General features: G+C 32.1%; 3 protein-coding genes and 1 long non-coding RNA gene across 4 annotated transcripts; 2 read left to right on the forward strand and 2 right to left on the reverse strand.

Annotated features, from left to right (window-relative positions):
• Nucleotides 1–3,320: 3,320 nt before the first annotated feature.
• LOC122598596 lies at nt 3,321–4,376 on the forward strand. The gene is made up of 2 exons (XR_006323658.1): nt 3,321–3,544; nt 4,023–4,376. It is a non-coding gene; the product is annotated as an uncharacterized LOC122598596 (long non-coding RNA).
• Nucleotides 4,377–6,172: 1,796 nt separating this feature from the next.
• Nucleotides 6,173–7,620, reverse strand: LOC122598453 (glucan endo-1,3-beta-glucosidase 11). The gene is made up of 3 exons (XM_043771049.1): nt 7,551–7,620; nt 6,446–7,479; nt 6,173–6,346 (listed from the first exon to the last, which is right to left on the reverse strand). The coding sequence occupies exons 1-3, from the start codon at nt 7,609–7,611 to the stop codon at nt 6,296–6,298; spliced, it is 1,146 nt and encodes a 381-aa protein (XP_043626984.1). The 5' UTR covers nt 7,612–7,620; the 3' UTR covers nt 6,173–6,295.
• Nucleotides 7,621–12,146: 4,526 nt separating this feature from the next.
• Nucleotides 12,147–14,604, forward strand: LOC122594829 (equilibrative nucleotide transporter 8-like). The gene is made up of 2 exons (XM_043767140.1): nt 12,147–12,669; nt 13,900–14,604. Exons 1-2 carry the CDS (start codon nt 12,147–12,149, stop codon nt 14,601–14,603), a joined length of 1,227 nt encoding a protein of 408 aa, XP_043623075.1. The 3' UTR covers nt 14,604.
• A 6,409-nt stretch (nt 14,605–21,013) lies between these two features.
• Nucleotides 21,014–22,066, reverse strand: LOC122595453 (protein LURP-one-related 5). The gene is made up of 2 exons (XM_043767816.1): nt 21,635–22,066; nt 21,014–21,535 (listed from the first exon to the last, which is right to left on the reverse strand). Exons 1-2 carry the CDS (start codon nt 21,863–21,865, stop codon nt 21,095–21,097), a joined length of 672 nt encoding a protein of 223 aa, XP_043623751.1. The 5' UTR covers nt 21,866–22,066; the 3' UTR covers nt 21,014–21,094.
• Nucleotides 22,067–23,924: the final 1,858 nt, after the last annotated feature.

Below are 23,924 nucleotides of genomic sequence, written 5' to 3' on the forward strand. Positions count from 1 at the left end.
CGGTTAAAAGTCAGGAATCTGGTGGGCAAGAATCGCAAATTGACAGCCAATGTTGCGTTCTTGTTTATCATCAGGGATAAAGGATGGACAGAAAGTAAAGGAAGTGCGGTTTTCCAGTGATGTGAACGATTCGGGTGCTAAAAACGACGAGTGCAGAAAATTAGCTGCTAGGGAGGGCATGATGCACCAACATGTTTCTTATGGAACACACACAAAAACCTTCAATGACGAACTCGTCAATAAGAAATTCACGATGCTTGTGGAGTTTCAAACTAATCTTATCTTCCAACCTTTGGTCTTCTTGATCTTGCGACAACTAGTTAAGAAACCGATCTGGCCATGTCCATAAATTTACTTTTTCTTGAATGCAGTTATCTAATATTGCCATTAAAAATGTCATCCTTAGAATATCTCCTAAATCAAACATTTTGTTAACTTCTCACGAATTTAATTAGAAGCAAGTTTGTTCATTTTGTAAGTCGATATGCATCTTTATCTATAAACCTCTTAAAGTGATTTTGCTGTCAAAATCATGTTATAGAATAGTAGAATACATTGTTTCTTTCATTCACATATTAAAAGGAAATCAAACTAAAAGCCATGAAAATCCTAGTTTAATATCCATCTTTAAACCCAAAGTTTAATCTCTTTGTTTAATAATATACATTTTCTGTTCGTATTAGTATATTTTTTTACCATTGTAAACATTCAAGCATGCCTAAAAAAAAAAATTCAAAACTACAGTTCCATTTAGCAACCAATTTGACCCGACCCGATTGTTACCCAACCCATCCGACTTGTCATGTGAGATCAACTAATATGGATACATCATACATGTGGTTTTAATTTCTAAATCCGTCATTGAGGGTGAGGGAGATGGGATTTCATTAGAAGGGACAAAGTTGACATTTTAGGTGACAACTAAAGAGAGAGGATACGTGTTTTTTAGTGGGTTTAAGTGATTGTGAAGGGAATGCGAATGACCATACCATTTAAAAAAGAGAGGAGTTTAACGGATGATGTCGATGGGATAAGGGTGAGAGAAAAGGTGAAAGGTATATGATAAAACTTTGTAATGGTTGTAATATGATGTTTTCTAATATTAAGAAGTCGTTCTTAAATAAATAAATAGTGGAGAGATGTTGTGTTCACTTGGTCGTGACCTCATACCACCTACCTTAACCTCTCCGGCATCATCAAGATGTCCCCCCCCTTTTTTTTTTCTATAGGTAATGCATCTCCACGAGAGTGTTGTATCATCTCGAAGGAAGTCATTCGTCTTTTGTCGTCTATAGCGTTTTCTACACCATCGCACTAGATCATTTGGATCCTAAGTGTTTTAAAGGTTATTATGCACCAAACAGAAAAAAAGAGCTATATTTTACATACATAATTGTAACCAACAATAATAAACTTATGACCAATAGTTAGTTTACTAGATTACTAATCAACATTAATTCAATCATTCCCATCTGTTACTTGTTGTGTCAAATTAGGGTGTTGGTTACTGATCTTTTCATGACTATCGTACAACAAAACATATAAACTTCATATACTTGCTCTCATTTCACAATATTTTTAAAATTTCATGATCATCACAAGTCCATTAAAAATCACAAGTGGTCCCTTACAAAAAAAAAAAAGAAAAAAAAGAGAGAAAAAATAAATCAATATCAAACATATTTATCAATCAAGTATAAAGCAGCACTCACTCAGTCAGTCTGCAACATGCATACTCACAGAAATAAAAAAGCAAAGCAGGTGTACTAACTTAAATCCTGACCCCAAATTCGTACCACACCACACCACCCCACATGGACCTCTTTTTTACATATTAACGTAATTAAAAGACTGTTAATTACCGTACCCCATTTTTATTCTCTTCCTATATTGATGACGTTTTCCGCACGATATGAACAGAAACCATTACACAACAAATATATGTGTATCTATATATATATTCTATGTATATACATATACATCGAAAGTAGACCCCACCTTATCATGAAATATGAGCCGTTAGCTTTGCCTAAAGGAAACTGTCCATAAAGCAAAATATGTATAGTAGCAGGAACAGAACTGATGAGATTAAAAAAATAATAAAAATGGATGTGTGGTGTTGGATTTCACTAGCGGTCTGAAAGATTTCTTTCTTTTAATTAGGTACATACATGCATATAGAGACAAATTGTTGTATATTGTTACACAGATACAACAATTGTGTTTTTTAAATTCAAGAAAGAAATTAACAAAACGACCAAAGGACAAGACAAGATATATGCACATGATGATATATAGTGTCAAATGACTGTGTTTGTGTTTACTTTTTTCATTCAAATCCATGTTATGAAAGGGATTATTAGACACATTTTTCTTTTGGATTAAATTCATGAGGTAGATTAGATGAACTTGAATTGAATAATTTGCATTTGATTACAAGATTCTATCCATCTTTCAGTATGGTATAGTACATTGAGGTGCAAGTACTCTTTTTTTTTTTTTAATGTCATGTGGTTTGTTTTAAATGTTGAGTACAAGTATTTAAAACTTTGAATGTGATAGAAGTTCGTATAATGTATTGACTCGAGAGGCAAATATATGTATGCGATTTTTGAAGATCGAAAGGACGGCTAAAAAAAGATAGTAAGTCTTTTTTGGGCAAGTATAACTGAAGTAGAGCCATTGCCAGATTTTACTAGTGTAAATTAGGACATGTTGCATTAAATACTTGTGCTGAACAAAAAAGACTACTTTCTTACGAGAGAGTATTAATTGCAACATTTGAATGAAAGTTTGACCACGTATGTATATATCATGAATTAGATTAAGGCTTATTTTTTTAAGGCGCCTGGTATCCCGACCATATTTTTGGTAACCCGATCAGACTATTAATGATAGAGGGCTCGTTTTTACTCTACCAGATTTGCCATTACAAACACGATGGCCCACACTATTTTGGAGCTATATGGTCGAGATACAAAAAAACTTTGGTTGGGATACACCATCCGTTTTTTAATCAACACTTTAATGATTTCTGAATGCCACAGATCACAAGGATCATGTTGGTAATTCAAGAAAAAAGTGGGTGAAGAAAATTTAGTCAGATCAAAGTCAGTACAACATTTTCCCAAAAGTAGGAAAAAAGAACAGTGGATTAGAATTCAAACTTCACACTTTAGTTAATTAAATTCTATTGGCATAAAAGTCCTTCACAACACCAAAGCTGTCCCTTATTCTGCAAACATTTTTTGGCCATTTCTGTCCAATATATATGCCCTCCCTTCCTTCCTTTCTTGTTATTTTCACATTCCAATCCCTTCTCATTTGCTTTCCTTTGAATTTCCAAGGTTTTCTTGACACATTTTGCTTGCAATTAGTCTTCATCATTATTATCAAATATCTTGTATTTATAGGGTTGTTATATCAAACATTGAAGTTAGTTATTAGCTACTAATGGCACCTTCAAGAACTTGCCCAATTTGCTTGAGGATGCTTATCACAGTCATTATTCTTATGTCTCTCACAATCTCACATTCCATGTCAGGTTACATATACAAACTATATTTTCCTAACATTTTCTAGTTATACAACAACAATGCTACCAATCCTGTGGGTATGGGCCGGGTAGGTGAGATGTAGACAGTCATAATCTTACCCGAGGATAGAGACCGCCTCCAGCCAACATTTTCTTGTTATGTTTATCATAATAATCATGTGGTGTAAATTCTCCTCTGTGATTAGTCTTGTTTTAATTTGATACAACTTTATTGGCAATTGATGAAGGACATCAAATTTGCAAAAATATATATATATATATATGAAATTAAGCCCCAAATGGGTATTTGATTTCTTACAATATTTATCTAGTTATAGTGTTTCCTTTTTAACAATGCATAATGATATGACGAAGAAATTTCTTGTATGTTACTCCTATGCATGCATATTTATAATCTTGTGTAATTTTTAATATAATTGTAAGTTGATGAAACCCCAAATTACTGAATTGACACACAAATTGGCAGTTAATGAAGGGGTTCGGGTATCTCGAGTACAACAAAGGAAAAAGGTACTGGGATCGAGACCACCAGGGTGCTTGCACAAGTGCCTAAACTGTTCGCCATGCCAAGCCACATTGGTTATTCCTCCACACCATAAGTTGATCGATTTTCGAGATCAATCTTCTCACGGAGACGAAGATTGTTACTATCTGCTTTCCTGGAAATGCAAATGCGGTGACAGACTCTTTCAACCTTGATCATTTTTAGTGGTGTCTTTCGCCATGTTAACAATCTGTGTGTGACAGATAGCGTATAAAAGTATTGTGTAATACTTCAAGTGCTGGTTGTTGCTGTCTATTTCACTACCTTTGTGATTAATATAGATCTCTATTATTAGTATTTAAGCATATACAGTATATACTGGTAATTGCATTGTGCATACAATCTTTTTATATCCATTTTATGACAATAATTTTATACTCTTAAAGCACAAAGAAATTTAGCTCTTTTTTTTTTTCAAATGTGAAGACATTGACTTTTAAGCTAGTCAACTGTGAATGCGATAGCTGACTGGGCAGTTGACCTGGCATTTTGTTGATGTAATGCTGACATGAAGTTTTGTATAATCTCTTTTTTTTTTTCACAAAGAATTCATGCCACATCAGCAATGCCAAGTCAAGCCTTCAAGTTGCCACATCAATCGTTGAATGGGTTAAAAGTCCTTGTTCTCAAAGTGAAAACCAATATTGGTGCCATGGTGGTGCTTTTGGATTTAAACATGTACATTACCACACTGGGCATTCTGAATAACTCGTTTTTAAAATTGGTAATATGATGCACTTTCGAAGTACTTTTGATGTGTTTGGCCCATTATATCCATTTGACATGTTTTTCTTTTATGATCATGTTTTCTAGAGATAAAACTAGTTTTTTTACCCCGTGCGTTGCCGCGCGTTACGCTTTCTACACAACAAAATTTTGTTCCCAAATTTATGTCTCGAACTCAAAATATAAAAAATACAATTAAACATGTAGCAATGACAATAAAAAAATGCAAAAGAGTAAAAAGATGTATAAAAGTATATGCAATAACTATATTAATGCTTTAAATGTTATAAGAACGTAAGATGTAATCATAACAAAAGTTATTATATAAAAACATTATTTATATAAAAATACAGATGAAAATAATCAAAATAAATGTTTAAAAGTAAATCCGTAACTGTGTGAAAGTTGTCTAATAAAAATCCAAAAGTTTAGTGTGACGAAATTGAAAACTTTGATATAAGGCAAAAGTTAAAAGATCGAAAAAATTAGTAAAAATTATTATATGTTATAAGAACTTGTAAGACACAAAGGATTTGTAAATTTGTATAAACCTTTTGTATAAAAACATAAACAATAACTATGTCAATGATTTAAATGTTATATGACCCTAAGACTTAACGATAATGAAAATTATTATATATTAACAACGTTATATAATATATATATATATATATATGTATATAAAGATGGATAAAAATAGTCAAACCAAATGTTTAAAAGTAAAATCGTAACCATGTGAAAGTTATTTGATGAAAAAATGAGAACCCAAAACTTAGTGTCAAGAAAATTAAAACGAAAACTTTGATATGGGACAAAAGTTAAAAGAATATAAAGTTCAGGGGATTAAACTGAAAAATGGTAAAAATTATTACTCGTATGTGTTATAAGAACTTGTACATTCTATGCATAAAGCACTTATACATTGATATAGGTTTTTAGTATATTATAAATGAAATAAAAGTTTAAAAATTTAGAAATTTTAAGGGGTTAAAACGAATATTGGTTAAAATTAAAAGGGTTAAAATTAGTATGTGCTTTAATAGCTTGTACCTTTCATGTTTAAAAGACTTGTACATAGCACATTGATGCACTTTTGATATTTTCTAGAGATAAAATATATCTTAAATCGACCCATTCAGAAGTACATGGAAAGAAATTAACACATTTGATTCATGCTTTTAAATTGAGTATCTTTTAGTCATGAACACACAATGTACAGTCAATGTTTTTGAATTGCATAGCAGGAGGAAGTCAATATTGAAAACAGAGAACTCATATTTAAAGAAGTCTGCTATATTGTATTCTAATACATCTCAATATCAAAGAACAATTTCCTGAATCAGATACAAATAACATATATTACTCTCTACGTATATGAACACTACAAACTTAACACAATGATCGTGTTTGTTCCATTAGGTTATCAAATTATGAAGCTTGATCGCACAAATATTTGAGTTGTCATGAGGTTATAGCAGTACTAAAGCTGCAGCACATACTGCATATATCAACCCAGCGCCCTACAAAGAAAATTTTGTCTAAATGGTTAAGTAATCAAAAAAAAAAAAAATGTTAACATAATTGAACATAGAAGAAATTAGTATGCGCTTAATGGATACCTTGAAAGAGAAACTAGATGTTGCTGAAGAGGGTACAAGTCCAGTGAACCCGATGTCGTAAGCAATGCTACCATCTGCTTTGAATAGCCCGAAGTTTCTTTCAGATGTCGGGCCAGGCTTTAAATTCTCGTTAAACATGGCAAAAACATATGCTTTGACTACCTTTTTGGGTCTGTAAGGGGTACCCTTCTTCTTAAGGAGTCTTTTACGTAAATTGAAATTGTAAGTCCTTGCATTGCTAACTGTAGCACCTGCTTCATTTGGATCTCCATGTGAAGCCCAGCCCGTTTCGGATACTATAACCTCCATTTTAGCAAATCCTGCTTTTTCTAAAGCAGCATATGTAGCATCAATTTGCGCCTCAAACATGTTATCGTAATGCAGTTTTGTTTTTGAATCATATATGCCTGGATTCTTGTTAAAGAGGGCATAGTTTATATCAATGTGTTCAGGGTCACTGATGTACGCAAGAAAAGGGTATGTGTTTATATAGAAAGGTGATTTTATTTGTGAGAAAAACTCAAGAAGGGGCTTCATGTAGGGAACCAAGGTTTCCTTAAACGCCCCTGCGGATGGAGGGAATGAACTCGCAAACACACCAGCCGAATGAGGGCTAGAAACCTCGACATCATCAGCTAGGTGAAGGTTCTCAAGGGCAGTATGGATATTCTTCACAGCTGGTAATAAGACCTCCCAAAGCTCTTGATTAGCACCACCTAACACCTCATTCCCAACTGCAATCCCACGAATACGGGTCCCGGGTACAAACGGCTCTACATTTTGTTTGACCCAGTCTATGGCTCGATCTTGGCTTGCGCTGATATCCTTTATAAACTCGTTCCCAAGACCAATAATGATCTCAATGCCTGACCCTTTAAAGGCCTTGAGAACTTCATGGTCGGCGTCATATATGCGTGTGTTTTTAATCTTGGAGGCCTTCATAAGGGTCACAACACTCTCCGGAGGGGGGATGTTGTCCGCTATCCTTCCATAGTTGACTCCATACGTACCCGTGAAGGCACTAGCTAATAAAACTGCACAAATTATCATGTTAAACATATATTCAATAACATTTAAATATTCACCGGAAAAGTAGTTGGTATACCATTGGTAAAAACGATCAAGAGAAGAACAATGGGACCGCGATATAATTTAGAGAGATCCATCTTTTTGAAAGCAGATTAAAATGTAGAAGATATATGTGGGGTACGTACGTGAATATGTAAATATGTAAGAAATTTGGAAGAACAATATATGCATGGCTTGTAGTTTGGGATGCTTGCTCTTTAGGAATGCCATTCGAGTTGTCTTAAAGATTCTTGGCATGGCTAGTGATGAAGCTATTAGCCATGAATTGCAATGTAAAATTCTAAAACTTGCAGTAAATCATTATAAGATAGAGTAATATATTTTCATGTTGCTATTGCAAAATACTAACTTTCTGTGTCATGCATGTGTAATCAAATGAAAGATTCCAACTTTATGCATGCTTTTCCCATCTCTAAAGTTTACTTATTTTCTTGTACGATTTTATACCTTTCCGAGATTAAATATTTTAGACTTTGGCATATATGTAAAAAGACAGAGATGCTACGGTTAATTTGCATTGCTTTGCTAGTGGGGAACCCAAAAACGACCATGCCTTGAATTGAAAGAAATAATTTCATATAATTTGTTAAATTAAATGGAAAATTGTTATAAGTCTCCTATCTCTATTGGCTATAGGCAAGGTAATCTGGATCCAAAATCTGATAAACATGCTCAAATATCTATCACGAGTATGATCAAGCAAAGTGACGAAATCAGGCCGATGGTTGCGCCCACTTCCCCTCACTCTATGAAAAAACAATTAGCTGTAAAATAAAATATTATTTATACATATCTAATCTATTATACGTAATAAAAAACACAAACTAAAAATTGTGGTGTTTATATAAAGGAAAATGTTAAACGTAAAAGCTAATCCCTTAAATTTTGAGATAAATGTATAACTATTTAATGTATTTTAACGAAAGTCCTTAAAACTTCGTTTACCAAAACCCTTAAATAAAATATGATAAGAAGAAAATGAAGTAAAAAAAAAACATAAATAAAACAAAAACAACGACCTACGTAAAAAATTCATACAAGTAGGGGATAGTTTAATAACTTTCATAAAGTCACTGGCGAGCCACATTATACCCAGGACGGGCCAAGGCCCACCCTACAAAGTCTATCACCTATAACATGTATATAGATAATCTTGTATATTTTGATCAATTGAATCATGTGGCCCATCCTATTTTTGAAACTTTATAAAAGTAACAGGCGAAGACAATTCCATTTAGTAGTTTTGATAGAAAGTTGTTATTAAAAAGTTAAAAAACCGATTAGAATGTTTCATAAAACCCAATACTTATTTAGTTATTTGAGTTTTATAGTGTTTGACACTAATACATATCCAAGTTTGGATTTTTTTTCCTTTTCTTACATAGACATTTATTTTTTTTCTGGTGCTCTTATTTAAATTGTTGTAAACTTATATTAGTTAATTCTTTAATTTTTAAGGGTAACTATAAAAGTCATTTCTAGTTTACAATCAAGTATTAAATGTTTGCAAAAACCTTTTTTTAGTAACAACGTTGGTTATTCAGTATATATCTGTTACTATTTTCTATCAATAAAATTAAAAAGTTGCTTTTTTTATATTTTTTTGTTGTTATTTAATAATAGTTTTCATATTTTTTTTATATCTTTTTTGGTTGTTATTTATCTGCAGTTTCTTCTAAGGTTGCTTTTCTTACTTTATTATTTTTAAATAGTTTGGTAAAAAAATTTTTAGCCCTTCCTAACTTAAAACGCTGGCTTCGCCATTGCATAAAGTTAAAGGGTTATTTAGTAACTTTTACTGAGTTTGGGACTTTGGGGTAAAGAGTTGTCAAGCCGTTAATTTTCCATAAATTCGTAGTTATTACTCCGTGCAATTTAGGCTGGAAATTACTACTAGTAAATTCGTAAAATACTTTGAGAAAATGAAGTCCCTTAGTGGGTTTCTGTTTATGGGTTTAAGCAACACCAAGCCCAAGCCCAATATGTAACAAAAAGTTCAATTTAATAAATTTAGTTTGATTGGCCAAAATTCGGGAACCAACCAAAACCGATCCAGTAGAATGACAATATAAACCTGTTAACATTATACCCTAAACCTAAAAATTCTAAAACTTAAACCCGAAAAAAGTAGATAAAAAGATTGTGTTAAGCATGTTTGCCAAATGAACAAATGAAATCATAAACTTTAACAAATACTAGTACATAATTAGCAACTTAAGTCATAAAATAGTGATTATACATGATACAAGCTTAATATAAGATGGATAAATAAATCAAGCAAATTTTAAATTATTGCTCGTTCGTCACGAGTCACGACCAATATACTGTCATTGTTTTCTCCAAATCAAGTTATTCTCCCAAAGTATACATACATACACTGATTGACAATAAGGAGGTTTTGAAGCGTGCTGGACTCCTCTTTTTACTTGATTAGACAATACGATTGGCCACTATTAATCAATCTAAATTTAGATTACATGTGTACAGCGTATTACTATAAAATTCGTTTACTTATCAAACTAACATATTGGTTAATGTATTACATCTACTACTGATATGATTCTACAAACATTATTATGTTACGTATATATAGAGATGGTAATATAAGGTTGTTTGATATCTAAGCTTAGATGAGCAAAAGACCCGGAAACCCGCATCCGACCCGGAGTTGCACGTTGCTCGGATTGAAAAATAATATCTATAGTACCTTCATCAATAACAATTATGTCTAATCAGTGGCAACAAAAATTATAACGTATGTAAAAATCAGAGCATGAAGGCTAAATCACTCAACCTTTAAAATAAACACAATACTCTCATTTTTATAACTACGCCGCCAACGTTAAATTCATCGCCACCAACCATTACCTCCATTGCCGCCACCTATCACCAAAGCCATCTTCCCCGTTGTACAGTGTAAGTACTCGTCTAGCATACTTAAAATATAAATATTAGTTTGTAACATCAAATTTTTCATGCTTTATTTACTATTTTAAACTGACTTTTAAATGTGAAAATCAATTTGATTACTTAGATGTTTATACATGTAACTAAATGTGAAAAAAAATATTACTTTACATGTGAAAATTAATATGATTATTTAAATACATTCATGTTACATATATTTACATTTTTATATATAAATGTGAAAATAAAAATTCACATGTATAAATCTGAAAGTTAATATGATTACTTAACTACGAGAACCGATATGATTATATAAGTGCAAACATGTTATATATATAGGATAAGGTTCAATTAAGAACCATTTAAATTGGAAGAACCATGAGAACCACTATATTATAACTTGATGTTCATATGTGATAGGTATATGTGAACATATTCGTTCACGTAGGTTCATTTGAGAACCATTCATATATAAACATAAGTAATATTAGTTATAATTTGACATGTTCATATGTGCATGTATTTGTTCACATAGACTATTCACATATGAACACCAAGTTATAATTAAAAGATTCTCATGGTTCTTTCAATTCAAATGGTTCTCATTTGAACCTTTTCCTATATATATGTATATATATATATGGGGATGAGAATATAAGAGTGTTAGGTAGCTAAGATTAGGTGTGGAACACTCACATATTGTTTTTTTAATCCATAAAAAATAGGGAGCCATGTAATTTAATTAAAATTCAACAAATATTAAAAATTTAGTATGTGAGAGGTTTCATACCTAAGCTTAGGTGTCAAACAACCTTCTATTTACTTTTCCACATATATATATATATATATATAACGAATTGAATATAGTGTTATATTGTATCAAACTTGAGTAAAAAACTTGTTACATCTTGATATTTCAACAATTTGCAATCCTTAAATATATTGTTAAAAAAATGAGATTTTCATTGTAGTGCCATTATCTATATATAACTATTCATATGTCCATACGATACAGCGGTGTAATGACGTCGACAGTGGTAATGATGGTGGTGGCGACGGCAGTAGATCAATGTATTGTTTTTGATGTAAAAAGATAATATTGTTAATTAAGAATTGATAATAAATATTGTAAATTAAGTTTATTAGAAGCATTCAAATGTAGGTATTTAAAATAGTAAATGAAAAAAGATGAATATTTTGATTTATCTATAACTTAGTTAAAAAAAAAAATGAAAAAAACGAAATTATATGTACTACTTCATTCATGAACTATTTAAACAAACAATTCTAAAAATAGAACAACAGCACGTCATTATGACAAAACAATTCATAGTAACAACACCCTTTTATCTATATACTGATATCATTATTTATGTAATCAAAGCAGAAAATTCTGCTGTCACTTAGATATAAATACTCGTAACATCGAAATTAAAATTATTCCTAAAAATCAACCTGCAAAATGACAACGAAATTACATAGATGCATGTTGAATTTTTGGAACTCTTCACATGAAAAATATGACATTTGTAAAAAATTAAATGAAATTAATGTATGTCCATATACAAACATGGCCAAATGTCATATATATATATATATATATATTCATAACTGAATACATGCAAATTAATATGCTATATATAACTTCATATCCATATATTTATGAATAGCATTCGGGGCAAATCCATAACTCCGGCCGATTATAATGGAGGTTTTACAAACAATTTCAAAGCCAAAAACACCTTTTTACGATGAAGATCCAAAAGACCGATATCAACTGGCATACATAATCCACTTTTTACTTGGTGCCGGTTATTTGGTTCCATGGAATGCATTTATTACGGCGGTTGATTACTTTCAATACTTATACCCAACTAAACATATCAACAAGGTGTTTTCAGTTGGGTATATGTCGGCCGCGGTAACTGTGCTTTTTACCCTTATGTTTTGGTCAAGGTCTAGCCGGGTTAAGCTGCCTTCGGTTCGAACCCGGATGAATTTGGGTCAGGGTTTGTTTATTTTGGCTTTGATGGTTGCACCGGTGACCGATTGGGTTGAACATGGGAACCAGACCACAACCGGGTCGAATTTCGCGTTTGTTGTTCTTGTTACTATGGTTATGATTAGTGGGTTGGCTGATGGTCTTGTTGGTGGCAGTTTAGTCGGAGCCACTGGTGAACTTCCTGGTCGATACATGCAGGCTGTTTTTGCCGGCAATGCCACCGCCGGTAATGTCTTTTTATTTGTTAAATTTAATTACCCACCATTAATATTTCATATACTTTATATATGAGAAATGATAATCGTATCATACTTTTTGATTAATCTACCACTATTGTGCATCATATACTTGTAATGTCTGTTCTATTATTTGTATAGTGTGATACACTTATAAATTTAAGTGGTACAAATATGAACCGCCTTTATATAAAGATTTTCCTTTGACCCGTACGTATAACAAGCTAGTCATTTTTGACTAATGGTCTAATGACTACTAGCTAGCTGTTTCTATATATGGTCATCTTAACCAAATATGTTTTGGGGTTAGATTTTAACCTGACACCTTTTATAAAAAAAAAAAACTAAAAAATATTCCTCACCATTATTTCGTAACTTCAATAAAATTAGAAGTTAACGAAAAGATTTAAAAGTCACAAATTAAGCTAGTAATATTTAACTCGTTAATTTTTTTATATTTGTTATAAGAGAGTAACATATCAAAACTGGGTTATTTTAGGAACAATACATATTACACATTGTAATTGTAAATGTAAGTTTAATTTGGCCCCCTATGGCGCCACACATATTTCCTGCCTCTCTTATTCGCATATGCACCAAATATCAAAAATTCACACACTACAACAAATATGTTATATCTTAACACTCATTTCTTTGTACTTTTAAAAAATATTTAAAAAATTATAAATTTGTTCACACTTATAAATGTGTGAAAAAAACTCACATTTAAAAGTGTGAATAAAGTTAAAGGATCAAACAATGTTCACAATTATATATGTAGAAACAAAAAGTTCACATTTTCAAATGTGTAAAAATATATAATTGTTAACACTTAAAAGTGTGGAAGTAATTTGTGACACCAAATTTCCCCACACAAGAGGAAGTGCGGGGAATTTGAGTGTGACAAATTAGCTCTCACACTTTTAAGTGTGAAAATGTTTGACATTTTTGCACACTTTTAAGTGTGAACATTGTGCTTATACATTTATACTTGTGAAAAAAGTATGTCTTTATTAATTTTTTCACACTTCTAAGTGTGAATTTTTTTTAAACAATTTTAAATGTGAACAAATTAACATATTTTTTCACATTTTTTAGAAATGCGAGGAAATAATTATGAGAAATTAACATTTTTGTTGTAGTGACACTTATTGCATAATTACATAAAAACTAGTAATGTGGATCATTTTATTTATGGCTGCGATTTTAATTTTTGGCAGGACTTCTTGTGTCGATTTTAAGAATTATAACAAAGGCGTCGCTGCCACACACTCGAAAGGGACTAAGAATTAGTACACAGATCTATTTTGTGGTTAGCTCACTATTTGTACTTCTATGTGTGATATGCACAAATGTTCTAGACAAACTACCGATTATTAGATCCTACCGCAATAGAAAACACATTGATCCGACTCCACACATGTCAATCAACTCAAATTTTTGGGAAGTGGTGAAGAAGATCCGATGGCCAGTAACAACGGTTTTCCTAATCTACGTGGTTTCTTTGTCGATTTTCCCAGGGTATTTGAGTGAAAACGTTAAATCCGCACATTTAAAGGATTGGTATCCTATTTATCTGATAACCGCGTTTAATGTGGGTGATTTTTTGGGCAAGTGCTTAACAGCGGTTTATGTGCCAAAAGAGAGTAAGGGGGCCATATGGTGTTGTATGGCCCGAGTGTTGTTTTATCCGCTTTTTGTGGGTTGTATTCACGGACCCAAATGGATGCATAGTGAGGTTCCGGTGATAGTTTTGACCTTGATGCTTGGTACGAGCAACGGGTACTTGACTAGTGTGCTTATGATCCTTGCACCCAAGTCGGTTCCGATTGAGGAATCTGAGGCTGTTGGGATTGCTATGGAGACGTTTTTAGTTGTTGGTTTAGTTTTAGGCTCGGCTTTTGGTTGGCTATGGAACCTCTGAAACTAACCTTATTGAATGGTTATATATATCAGCATTTGGTTCATCCTTTTTTTTCTTTCCAATGTTTGATTTCGACCGATATAAGTATCTTCTATTTATTTACAAAGTACATAACTGAACATTGATAGCCAAAAATATATAATTAAACCGACATCCCCTGTCATATTTATGCCAAAAATAACTAATAATATAATACGAGTAACAAGTAACACTAAGTTATCAAATTGAACCGACTCATGAACAGTCAAACTGTCACTATTTGGACATTTACATTTGTAAGAGAATGGTTAAATATGTAATGCGTTCACAAGACATGTATGCTGTCAACAATTACAAGTTCTGCCGGGAATTAGCTACCAAAAGGGGTACTATTATATCCTTCCTGATAAGAGAAGACTCAATTCCTTCGAGAAAAATTGGTGCTCTAGCTGGCCAAACTCGAAATTGCCAATCAACAACCAAAATTTTATTTTAATCAGGTCGAAAAATTATTGTTGGTGTGGCCGAGCAACAATAATGTCTTCGAAGAAAAATATAAATTTCTATTTGGCCCCTTAGACCTGAAAAACTGTCTACGCCACTGCTAGAGTGCCAGTTAATTGGGCATTTATGTTCAAAGTGTCGTCTTTATTGGGCTTATTATTTTGTGTAAAACATATCTCCTTTGGTTAGTTATGGATCTGGGTCACAGCAGTCAGAAAATTGGGCCTACTAGACGATTACTTTGCACTTCTAATGTGCTCGTTGTGATCGGTCCGTGAATCTTGTATTCCCAATTGGTTTGTTTCTTTGTTCGCCGTGATGGACGGGTGATGTGTTTGACGTGAAGCCGCTCATGATGTTAACAAATAGCTTCTTTTATGTTTCTTATTAATGGATACAAATTTTTTATTTTTCTTCCATGGTATTGCGAATCCTATATAGTATAACACCACATACACGTTCTGACCCATGTATATGTGAAACTCGTATGTAAATTATACAAATGAACTTGGAACTACCAAAATGCGATTCGTGTAATCTGATTAACAATTTCGAAATCTGAATTACAGCTCAAAAAGTCAAAATTCAAGGTTTAATCATAACCATATTTATGTCAAATGAAAATTTCTGATTCAAATACGTAACATCATTTTCTACCATTTAGGTTGGAAATGGAAGCAACCTATCTATTTAGGTATAGGTAAGGTCTGCCTATATCTTAACCTCTCTCATACACCGTCGAAATATTGAGGCTCAAAGCCCGAATAAGTCAATACTGAGCAGCTTTTTTTTTTTTTTTATGTATTTACACGGATATGCAACTAGTATATGTCATTAGTACATGTGAAAGGAAAAAACCAATCCACATGGTATAAATATATAATAACTCTATGTAAACATAAACGAAATGGATTTATTTAGATTTCTATTTAATTGATAACATAAAAGTATAAAACCTTGAATTGTGGCCACATTATGCACTTCAAAGAAAAAAGTGATAGTTCTAATTAATAAAATATCTATCTGTCGGCCATAAAATATGAGAAGAAAATTGGATTTTGCTTTTGTTGCTCATAAAGGTAAAAGTACGTGCAAATTTATAATCACGTTAAAATTGTCATAAGTGTTTCAAAATTGTCATCTATCAACATCATAAAACACATCTGGTTTTATCTATACTATTTTTTAATTTTTTTTCACATAAAAATGTTTAGAAAATGTAACCTTAAAAGATGATTTAATTGCTTTTAATAAACACCACTTTTTCAAATACTTTTAAGAAGTTACTCAAATTATCTTTAGCGTACTAATTTACTCATTTATATATTTTTTTTACTAATTTATACTTTAAACCCTTATCTTTTCATAATATCTTCACTACTACCACTTTTTAATCAACATACTCTACTCGACATTACCACCACCACCCCACTGCCACCACCAGACCGTTGTTTTCATCAACGTCATTCTATTACGCATGTATCGTGTTAGTATAATTACACAATCGTGTATCTAGAGTTAGATCATATCTATTACACAACTTATACCTTACATCTCATCATCATATACAGTATATATCGTATCGAACTTATAAAGTGTATTCACATTTTACAGTGGTGAATGTGAACGAAGCTTATAAAATGGAGTAAAAAGCAAAAAAAATATACAATTTAGAAATAAATAGATATGAATACTATAAAAACTTTGTTCATTGTCCTTTACTGTGACGAGGATATTGAAAATACACACCACACATCTTCATCAAAATGTCCCGTTGCTATCAAGGTTTTGGAATCATATTACCAACCGGTGGAACGCGTGACTCTTTTAACCAACTATTTTGGCATAACTACTGCACTGTAGTTCCACACGGTTGTCAAAGTTAGTATTTTTGTATCTTTGAAACATTAATTAACCGTAACCGCACTGGTAAACATTAATTAACCGTAACCGCACTGGTTTTGAGAACCTCTGCATTAATTAGAGAAGCGATCGATCCTCATTAGTAACATTAAGTCCATCGCACTAAACTGGCTCAACAGTGAAAATAATCCACAATTGGAACTTGCTTGTTGGTTGTTAATAGCATATACACATTGTTTTTGCTGTAAAGTAGTTACTCTACATATATCTTAATTAAACACATTATCATGTAAATTCGACATTACAAAACTCTAATTATTTATAGAAATTTAATAATATGTAGCTCAAAAAAAAGGTTCATAATTAACAATATGCTAATTAGTTTTTGATTAATTTACATTCTTCAATAAACTTTATCTTCATTTTTTTTTATGAGTACTCATGAAGTTCTAAGACTAATAGGAGTAGAACATTAGAGGAATCCCATTCCACCATTCAAAACGCGACACGTGTCCTATACTAATCATATGAGGCATTCCTCCCATTTCTTTGGGGTGGAGTAATGCCCTCAAGGCATTCCCTTTTTTTTTTTTTTTAAATAATTGTATATATGTATATTTTGATATGTATATATATAATTTTTAACTAGTTATGTATAGATATATGATTAAAGTTTATAAATAAAAACTACTAAAAATTAAAACGTCTTAATACAATACATACTAAAATTACTAAAAAATAAAACGTCTTAATACTTAAACTAACAGTACTAAATAAAACATGGAGGAACGAAAAGGAGAAAAGTAAACATACTAAAACTACTGATATCCATACTTAGCACGAATTCTAGCCTGTTCCTCTAGCAAAGCAGGTCGGTTTTCCGGCGGGACAGTAGACACGTCCCTAAACAATAAGTCCATATCTTTGCTTCGTTGTTTTTTCGACTTAAGTTCAAGCTTCTTCAATTCGATCTCTTGGTGTGCTTTGCCAACTTCTTGCAAACTCCGCATCTCCATTGCTATGTTATACGCCTCCACATCCACCGACGTCGCAGCCTTCCCCTTCCGTGAACCCCCCCCCCTCACGGCCGACTTTTTTTGCCGTATCCCTCACAACCGGACGACCCAATCTAGACAGTTCTGGTTGCGGTTCCCCTCATCAGTATCATTAAGGTCGAATGCAACCCTCGCAGATGACCCCACACTTTGTTGACCCGAACTTTCTGATGTTGTCTTCGACCGTTTTGAACTCGGCTCACCAGGACTACTCATCGACTCCCAACTCTCAATAACCTCCCACTTCGAACTTCTCCTCAAACACTGCCATTCTTTCAAAAACTTAAAAATCAGAAACTGAGCATTGTATTCATTAACAGCATTAGTAATCAAATCCTCTTGGCTACTACCACTTTGATAACCCGAAGCACTAAGCCTAGTTATAATACCATTAAACATAGTGACACTAAACCTAATTTTCCGCCACTTCCCCTGTAACGATTCAATACCCCGGTAAGTCGGTCTCTTCAAGATTTTGTGATATCCTTCCTGAATCTTCAACCAAAAAGTCCGAGCCTTTTGATATTTGCTACAAAAAACAAATACACAAATATATATATATATATATCATACGGTTTTATATATATATATTTTACATATATACGGTTATATATATATAGATATGTGATGATGTTATACCGCATTTTGGGTCCTCAGATACATCGACCCAAGATCGACATAATGGCAAACTTTTCTCTTCCGACCAGTTAACTTGAGAGGCGATTTTCTTCGGGGCCTCGATTTGTTTCTTCCGAAGTTTTCTTTTCTCTTTTTGCGGAGACGAAACACTAACTTCAGGTTGTGTCTCCTGAACCTCCTCCACATCTTCATAAAAGGAGCTCGATGCCGGTGGTGTATTGACCATCCGTTGTGAGTCTTAAAAACAAACACATAAACGAAGAATATATCAAGATTTATATATACACACATATATATATATATCCGAAATATATATATATAAATATATATTTATATATAAAACAGGAAATATATATGTATATATATAAAATCGAAACAAAAAATTATATATATATTTATAACCGAAAATATATATGTATATATGAATAAAACCAAAAATTACCAAACATGGCGCCGGGTGTTTGAGCGAAACCCGACGGAGAAGGTCCAAAACCGAAGTTATCTTGTCGAATCCACGAGGTTCTATGTCCAGGGGGAGTCATCAGTGATCCAATGTTCATTGTACCAAGTGATTGAATAAAATCCTGATTATTGTGAAGATTCGGGTCATCGAAGTTGTGTTGCAGGGGTGTTCTTTGATTGTTATCCGCGTTTTGATTGGAGAAAAGGTTCAAACCCCCCTGATTGGGAAACATTTTCGGTTGATTTGGATGAAAAAGGTGTGATTTTTTTAAGAAGAATAGAGGGAGAGATGGAGAAGAAAGGGTGTAAAAATATATATGTGTAGTGTGTGTTTTGTATATATTTTAGAAAAGGAAATGGGTAAAAAAAAAATGGGAAGGGGACGGATGGATGATGTAACCGAGGTCAAACCCCACTAAATGCCAATTCAATGGACGCGTTCAAAATCGGAAGGGGCTCGGTTTTTCACCTTTCAGAACGCCCCCGAGACCGAAGTGGAGCGTTCCGCACGAGTTTTTTTTGTGGGAACAGGCTACTCCCAGTAGTCTAATGTGCTTTGTGCATTATTATTTAAAAGCCTTTTACGTTTGGATAAGGTATGGTATTCTAAGATGCTTAAGCATACAAGGGTCTAGATAAAGATATCAGCTGGATTATACATACATATATACTTTATGGATAGAAAGCAAGCAAACCATTACGATATAAGAAACACAGTCATTCATTATTTTAAAAACAAATTAGAAATGCTTAGAGACAAGTTTGAAAACTATCACAAGGTATAGGCTGTTTAAACGTACACAAAAAAGATCTTTCATCTATCGTTTTCTAAATAGATCGAGCCCTATCGTTTCTGATTAAAGCCCTTAATTATATTATCTGACATCTATTTAATTTAAATAACTTAAACTAATACGTGTCATATAAAATTGAAAGCGTCGAGTTTTAAAATATAATAATCTAAAATGGACGATGACTCAAGTGTCAATACATGTGTGCCGTTTCAGTAGAATGAACATAAAATTAAACGTGTAAATAGGATAACGATGAAAGCATGCTAACTGATTGTGGGTAAATAAATTTAATTTATTGATATGTTACAAATTTATAAGGGGAAGTGATATATTTACAATAAATTTTGACCATCTACAGCTAATGTACATAATTTACTGTGCAGTATAAAACCGTATAAAACATGTAATGTTGTAGATAACCAATATTTATTGTAGATATATCACTCCCCATTTATAATGTTTTAATCGACTACATTTACCTTTTTTATCGATCTCGGCGAAGTCCTAAACTTTCACAAATATTAATATATCTATAAAGAATTGCCATCTTTTTAGATATAAATTCAAACATTAGATACTATATTACTGCAAATTAACCATAAAATAAAGAAAATATTGGTATTATATACAGTAATATCATTGGGAGTTTTTTTTATATTTATTTTTAAATAACATACTATATAAATATGAGAAGTGATATATTCACAACTCAAATTTGCTATTTACAACAATGGTTTGTTTCAGTTATACTATGTGGAGTAAATACGTGTAATTGTTGTAAATGGCAGATTTTTGTTGTGAATATATTATTTCCCTATAAATATATGATGTGCATTATTGTGATCGATTTTTTGAGGTACTAAATTTCAGCTGGCATATATGCCATTCATTATTTCCCAAATAGCATAATATACCTCATATGTATCAAAATCATACATGTCCTTTACGATGTATAAGTGTATCTAGAAGAAATAAAAGTGTGTAGCTAGGCCTAGTATGTAAACGTGAAACTTAAAGGGGATTCAGAAGCCAGAACCAATAACACCCACCCGTTGCCATCTATCCCCACAAAACTAGATATTTAATGGTACCACATTTCTTGAAAGCCACATACTAGTAGAAAACTTGAAACATCTATTATTTCCATTATTATTATATTATTAATAAAAAATAGTAATAATAATGGAGTAATAACTCAAGACGACAAATGACGCTCTTCGATGGTAGGGTCTTGATTATGATCATCGACAACACCATCTTCATTATGATCTTGATCTCCATCGCCATCATCATCACCGTTGATTTGGTCAAGAACTAAAACCAATCCCATCGCAAATGCACCATCAAACCCCGGTTTCAATGTTAGCGAGAATACGTCTTTTCCAAGCATCACATTTGTTGTAGCATCTACTTTACGTCTAATTTCAGCCACTGTTTCTTTTGCTGAATCGAATATCGTACAATTTCGGTTACCAAAATGGCCTTCGATTTGAAACTCTTCCGTTTTATCGTTGAACAACTCGACCGTCATGTTTGATCGTCCAATTATCGACGAACGCCTTACGCTAAATATCGGTTTTTCCCCTTCTCTCCTTTCGCCTAAAAAGCCTTCCCAACGTTGGTGTAGACTTGGCCTCTATTAATTATAATCAAAAATAAAATTAACAGTCAGTACTACTGCGCGCCGTCCTCCTAAACATATTAATTAATTAATAATGAAATATATAATACATACCTTACGGCGGACAGTAAGGAGGCATCGACCGTTGGGATCCATGAGAACGAGTTCACCCGAATCACGGGCATCCGGACCATACGAGTCAACTCGGAAAACAAGTTGACCGTTGCAATCGTAAACAGCAAAACCATCGCCAGAGAAAAAAAGTGAAGTTTTCATAACCGTAAGATGTGTTTCCTTTTCGTACACAAATCCTTCTTCAACAATTACCATATTATCGTTTTTCATTTCTTCTTTTAATTAAAGTAGATCCAGTAGTTTTTATATGTTAAATAAAATTTTGGAGATATATTATTATGAGAATGAGAATTAATATGTTGAGATTGTTTGTGACCACGTAAAATTAGAGTGGAATATAAAAGGGGGGTGGAAATGAAGTAGAGTGGAAGATCAACTATATTTGGAGAGACAGAGAGAGAAAGGGGACATGAGCGTTGTAGAATAGGAATAGAAAATTATTGATTCATGACAAATATATATAAGCGACTGTTAGAATCTTTTATTTACACACACGACCCCCACACAAAGACTACGCCTAAAAATAAAATGACGGTGTGAAAGTTATGATTGTTTTTCATAATTTTACCATTAAAATTAAACAAAGGTTATTCTAACAAGGTTTCATCAATTGATTTACACTACATTATATATTAAAAGGAAGTGATATTTGTATCCTATAGAATAATTAATCTATCATAACTATGCACTAGGTATTTGTACACTGTATTATAAAATGTGTACGATGTGGTAAATTAATCAATTCATGTGTTAAGAATATCATTTTCCTATATCAAATTACCCGTCAAAGAAAGTGTTATATATCAAACCACATTACCTATTACAAGTATAAATGACGATCTACATTATATATCAAACTACCCTTCAAAGGAAGTGTTATTCACTTATTCCAACCAGCACTACAATAAAAATGACATTTATCCACACTTACTTTAAGAAGTGTAAAAAAATTTCTTAATTTGTTCACATTTAAAAATGTTTAAAAAGTATACACATTTAAAAGTGTGAAGAAATTTAAGTAATTTATAATTTTTTCACACTTATATATGTGGAAAGAAAAAGTTCACATCAATAAGTGTGAACAAATGTCAAACATATTCACATTTAAAAGTATGAAAGTGAAATTGTAACACACATAAATTCTTCAAACTTCTCTTGTGTGAAGAAATTTCTTGTGTGGAGAAATTTAGTATTACAAATTAATCCTCACACTTTTAAGTGAATGATTAATATATACAAAATTTTTTTTCCACATATATAAGTATGAAAAAGTTATAATTTTTCAAATTTGTTTAAACTTTTATCAGTGAATACTTTTTACACCTTTTTAAATGTGAACAAATTTTCTTCACACTTGTTAAAAGCAAGTGTGAATAAATGAAAATTTTTTTAGTGAAGGTTTGATCAATTCATTTACACTTTACCTTTAAAAACAAAGGTTAACATTTTATCAATGTCCTGTAATGCTAAAAGTCTTTTTATATTGTAGATAGAATCTGAACACCATCTAACTACCTTAGGTCAGGGTACGATTCTTTACATTTCAACCTCTCTTATACACCATCGCGACATTAAAACTCGAAACCCATTAAAAATGACATTGACGGTGTTACTTACATACTTATCAATAAAAATATATATATATTGTGTATTACTGTTCGAATACATAAACTTGAGGAAACATCCGAATCTGAAATGTTTATTATGCATATGTTATTAGCATCACGATCAAAGCCTTATTGGCAAATTTCTAATGTAACCAAATTTATACAAGAAAACCATAATGAACAAATATTGCAACACGATGTGATTTGGTTTGTATATATGAGTTTTGAACTTCTAATACTATTTTGTTGAATTATCAACTCGTTGACATTATAGGTTAGAAAGGAAAATATGGGTATACGTACGTATATCTAACATCAGTCGACTGTAAGATATGTAGATTGATTTCATGAATATATATAAATAAATATATAAAGTGATGGAAGAATTAATTGAGTCATATGTTAAACATTAATAGATGAATCATAGTTTAAGTTGATTATATTTATCAAATAAAAATAATGCTACAGTAATATTTAACCAAAAATCAATATTTTGATATCATTTGATGTAGACGTTAAGCTGTTTTTCTTATACAAAATCCATTTTTCATACAAACTTCAATATAAAAGTTGCCACATGAGTGAAAGATCGAGGACATAAGTAAATAATAAAGCATATCCATCCATTGAAAGATATTTTTTTGGGTCAAAAAGTAGCTACC

The sequence above is a fragment of the Erigeron canadensis genome, chromosome 4 (assembly GCF_010389155.1).
Source record: "Erigeron canadensis isolate Cc75 chromosome 4, C_canadensis_v1, whole genome shotgun sequence".
NCBI classification, from domain to species: Eukaryota; Viridiplantae; Streptophyta; class Magnoliopsida; order Asterales; family Asteraceae; genus Erigeron; species Erigeron canadensis.

Bases quoted from the DNA above. Each gene is read 5' to 3' on its own strand.
- LOC122598453 (XM_043771049.1), bottom strand. From the start codon at position 7,611: ATGGATCTCTCTAAATTATATCGCGGTCCCATTGTTCTTCTCTTGATC. The intron at 7,480-7,550 runs GTATACCAACTA...TAATTTGTGCAG, and splicing joins CTTGATCGTTTTTACCAATG to TTTTATTAGCTAGTGCCTTC. The intron at 6,347-6,445 runs GTATCCATTAAG...TTTTCTTTGTAG, and splicing joins CATCTAGTTTCTCTTTCAAG to GGCGCTGGGTTGATATATGC.
- LOC122594829 (XM_043767140.1), top strand. From the start codon at position 12,147: ATGGAGGTTTTACAAACAATTTCAAAGCCAAAAACACCTTTTTACGAT. The intron at 12,670-13,899 runs GTAATGTCTTTT...AATTTTTGGCAG, and splicing joins TGCCGGCAATGCCACCGCCG to GACTTCTTGTGTCGATTTTA.
- LOC122595453 (XM_043767816.1), bottom strand. From the start codon at position 21,865: ATGAAAAACGATAATATGGTAATTGTTGAAGAAGGATTTGTGTACGAA. The intron at 21,536-21,634 runs GTATGTATTATA...TATAATTAATAG, and splicing joins TCCTTACTGTCCGCCGTAAG to AGGCCAAGTCTACACCAACG.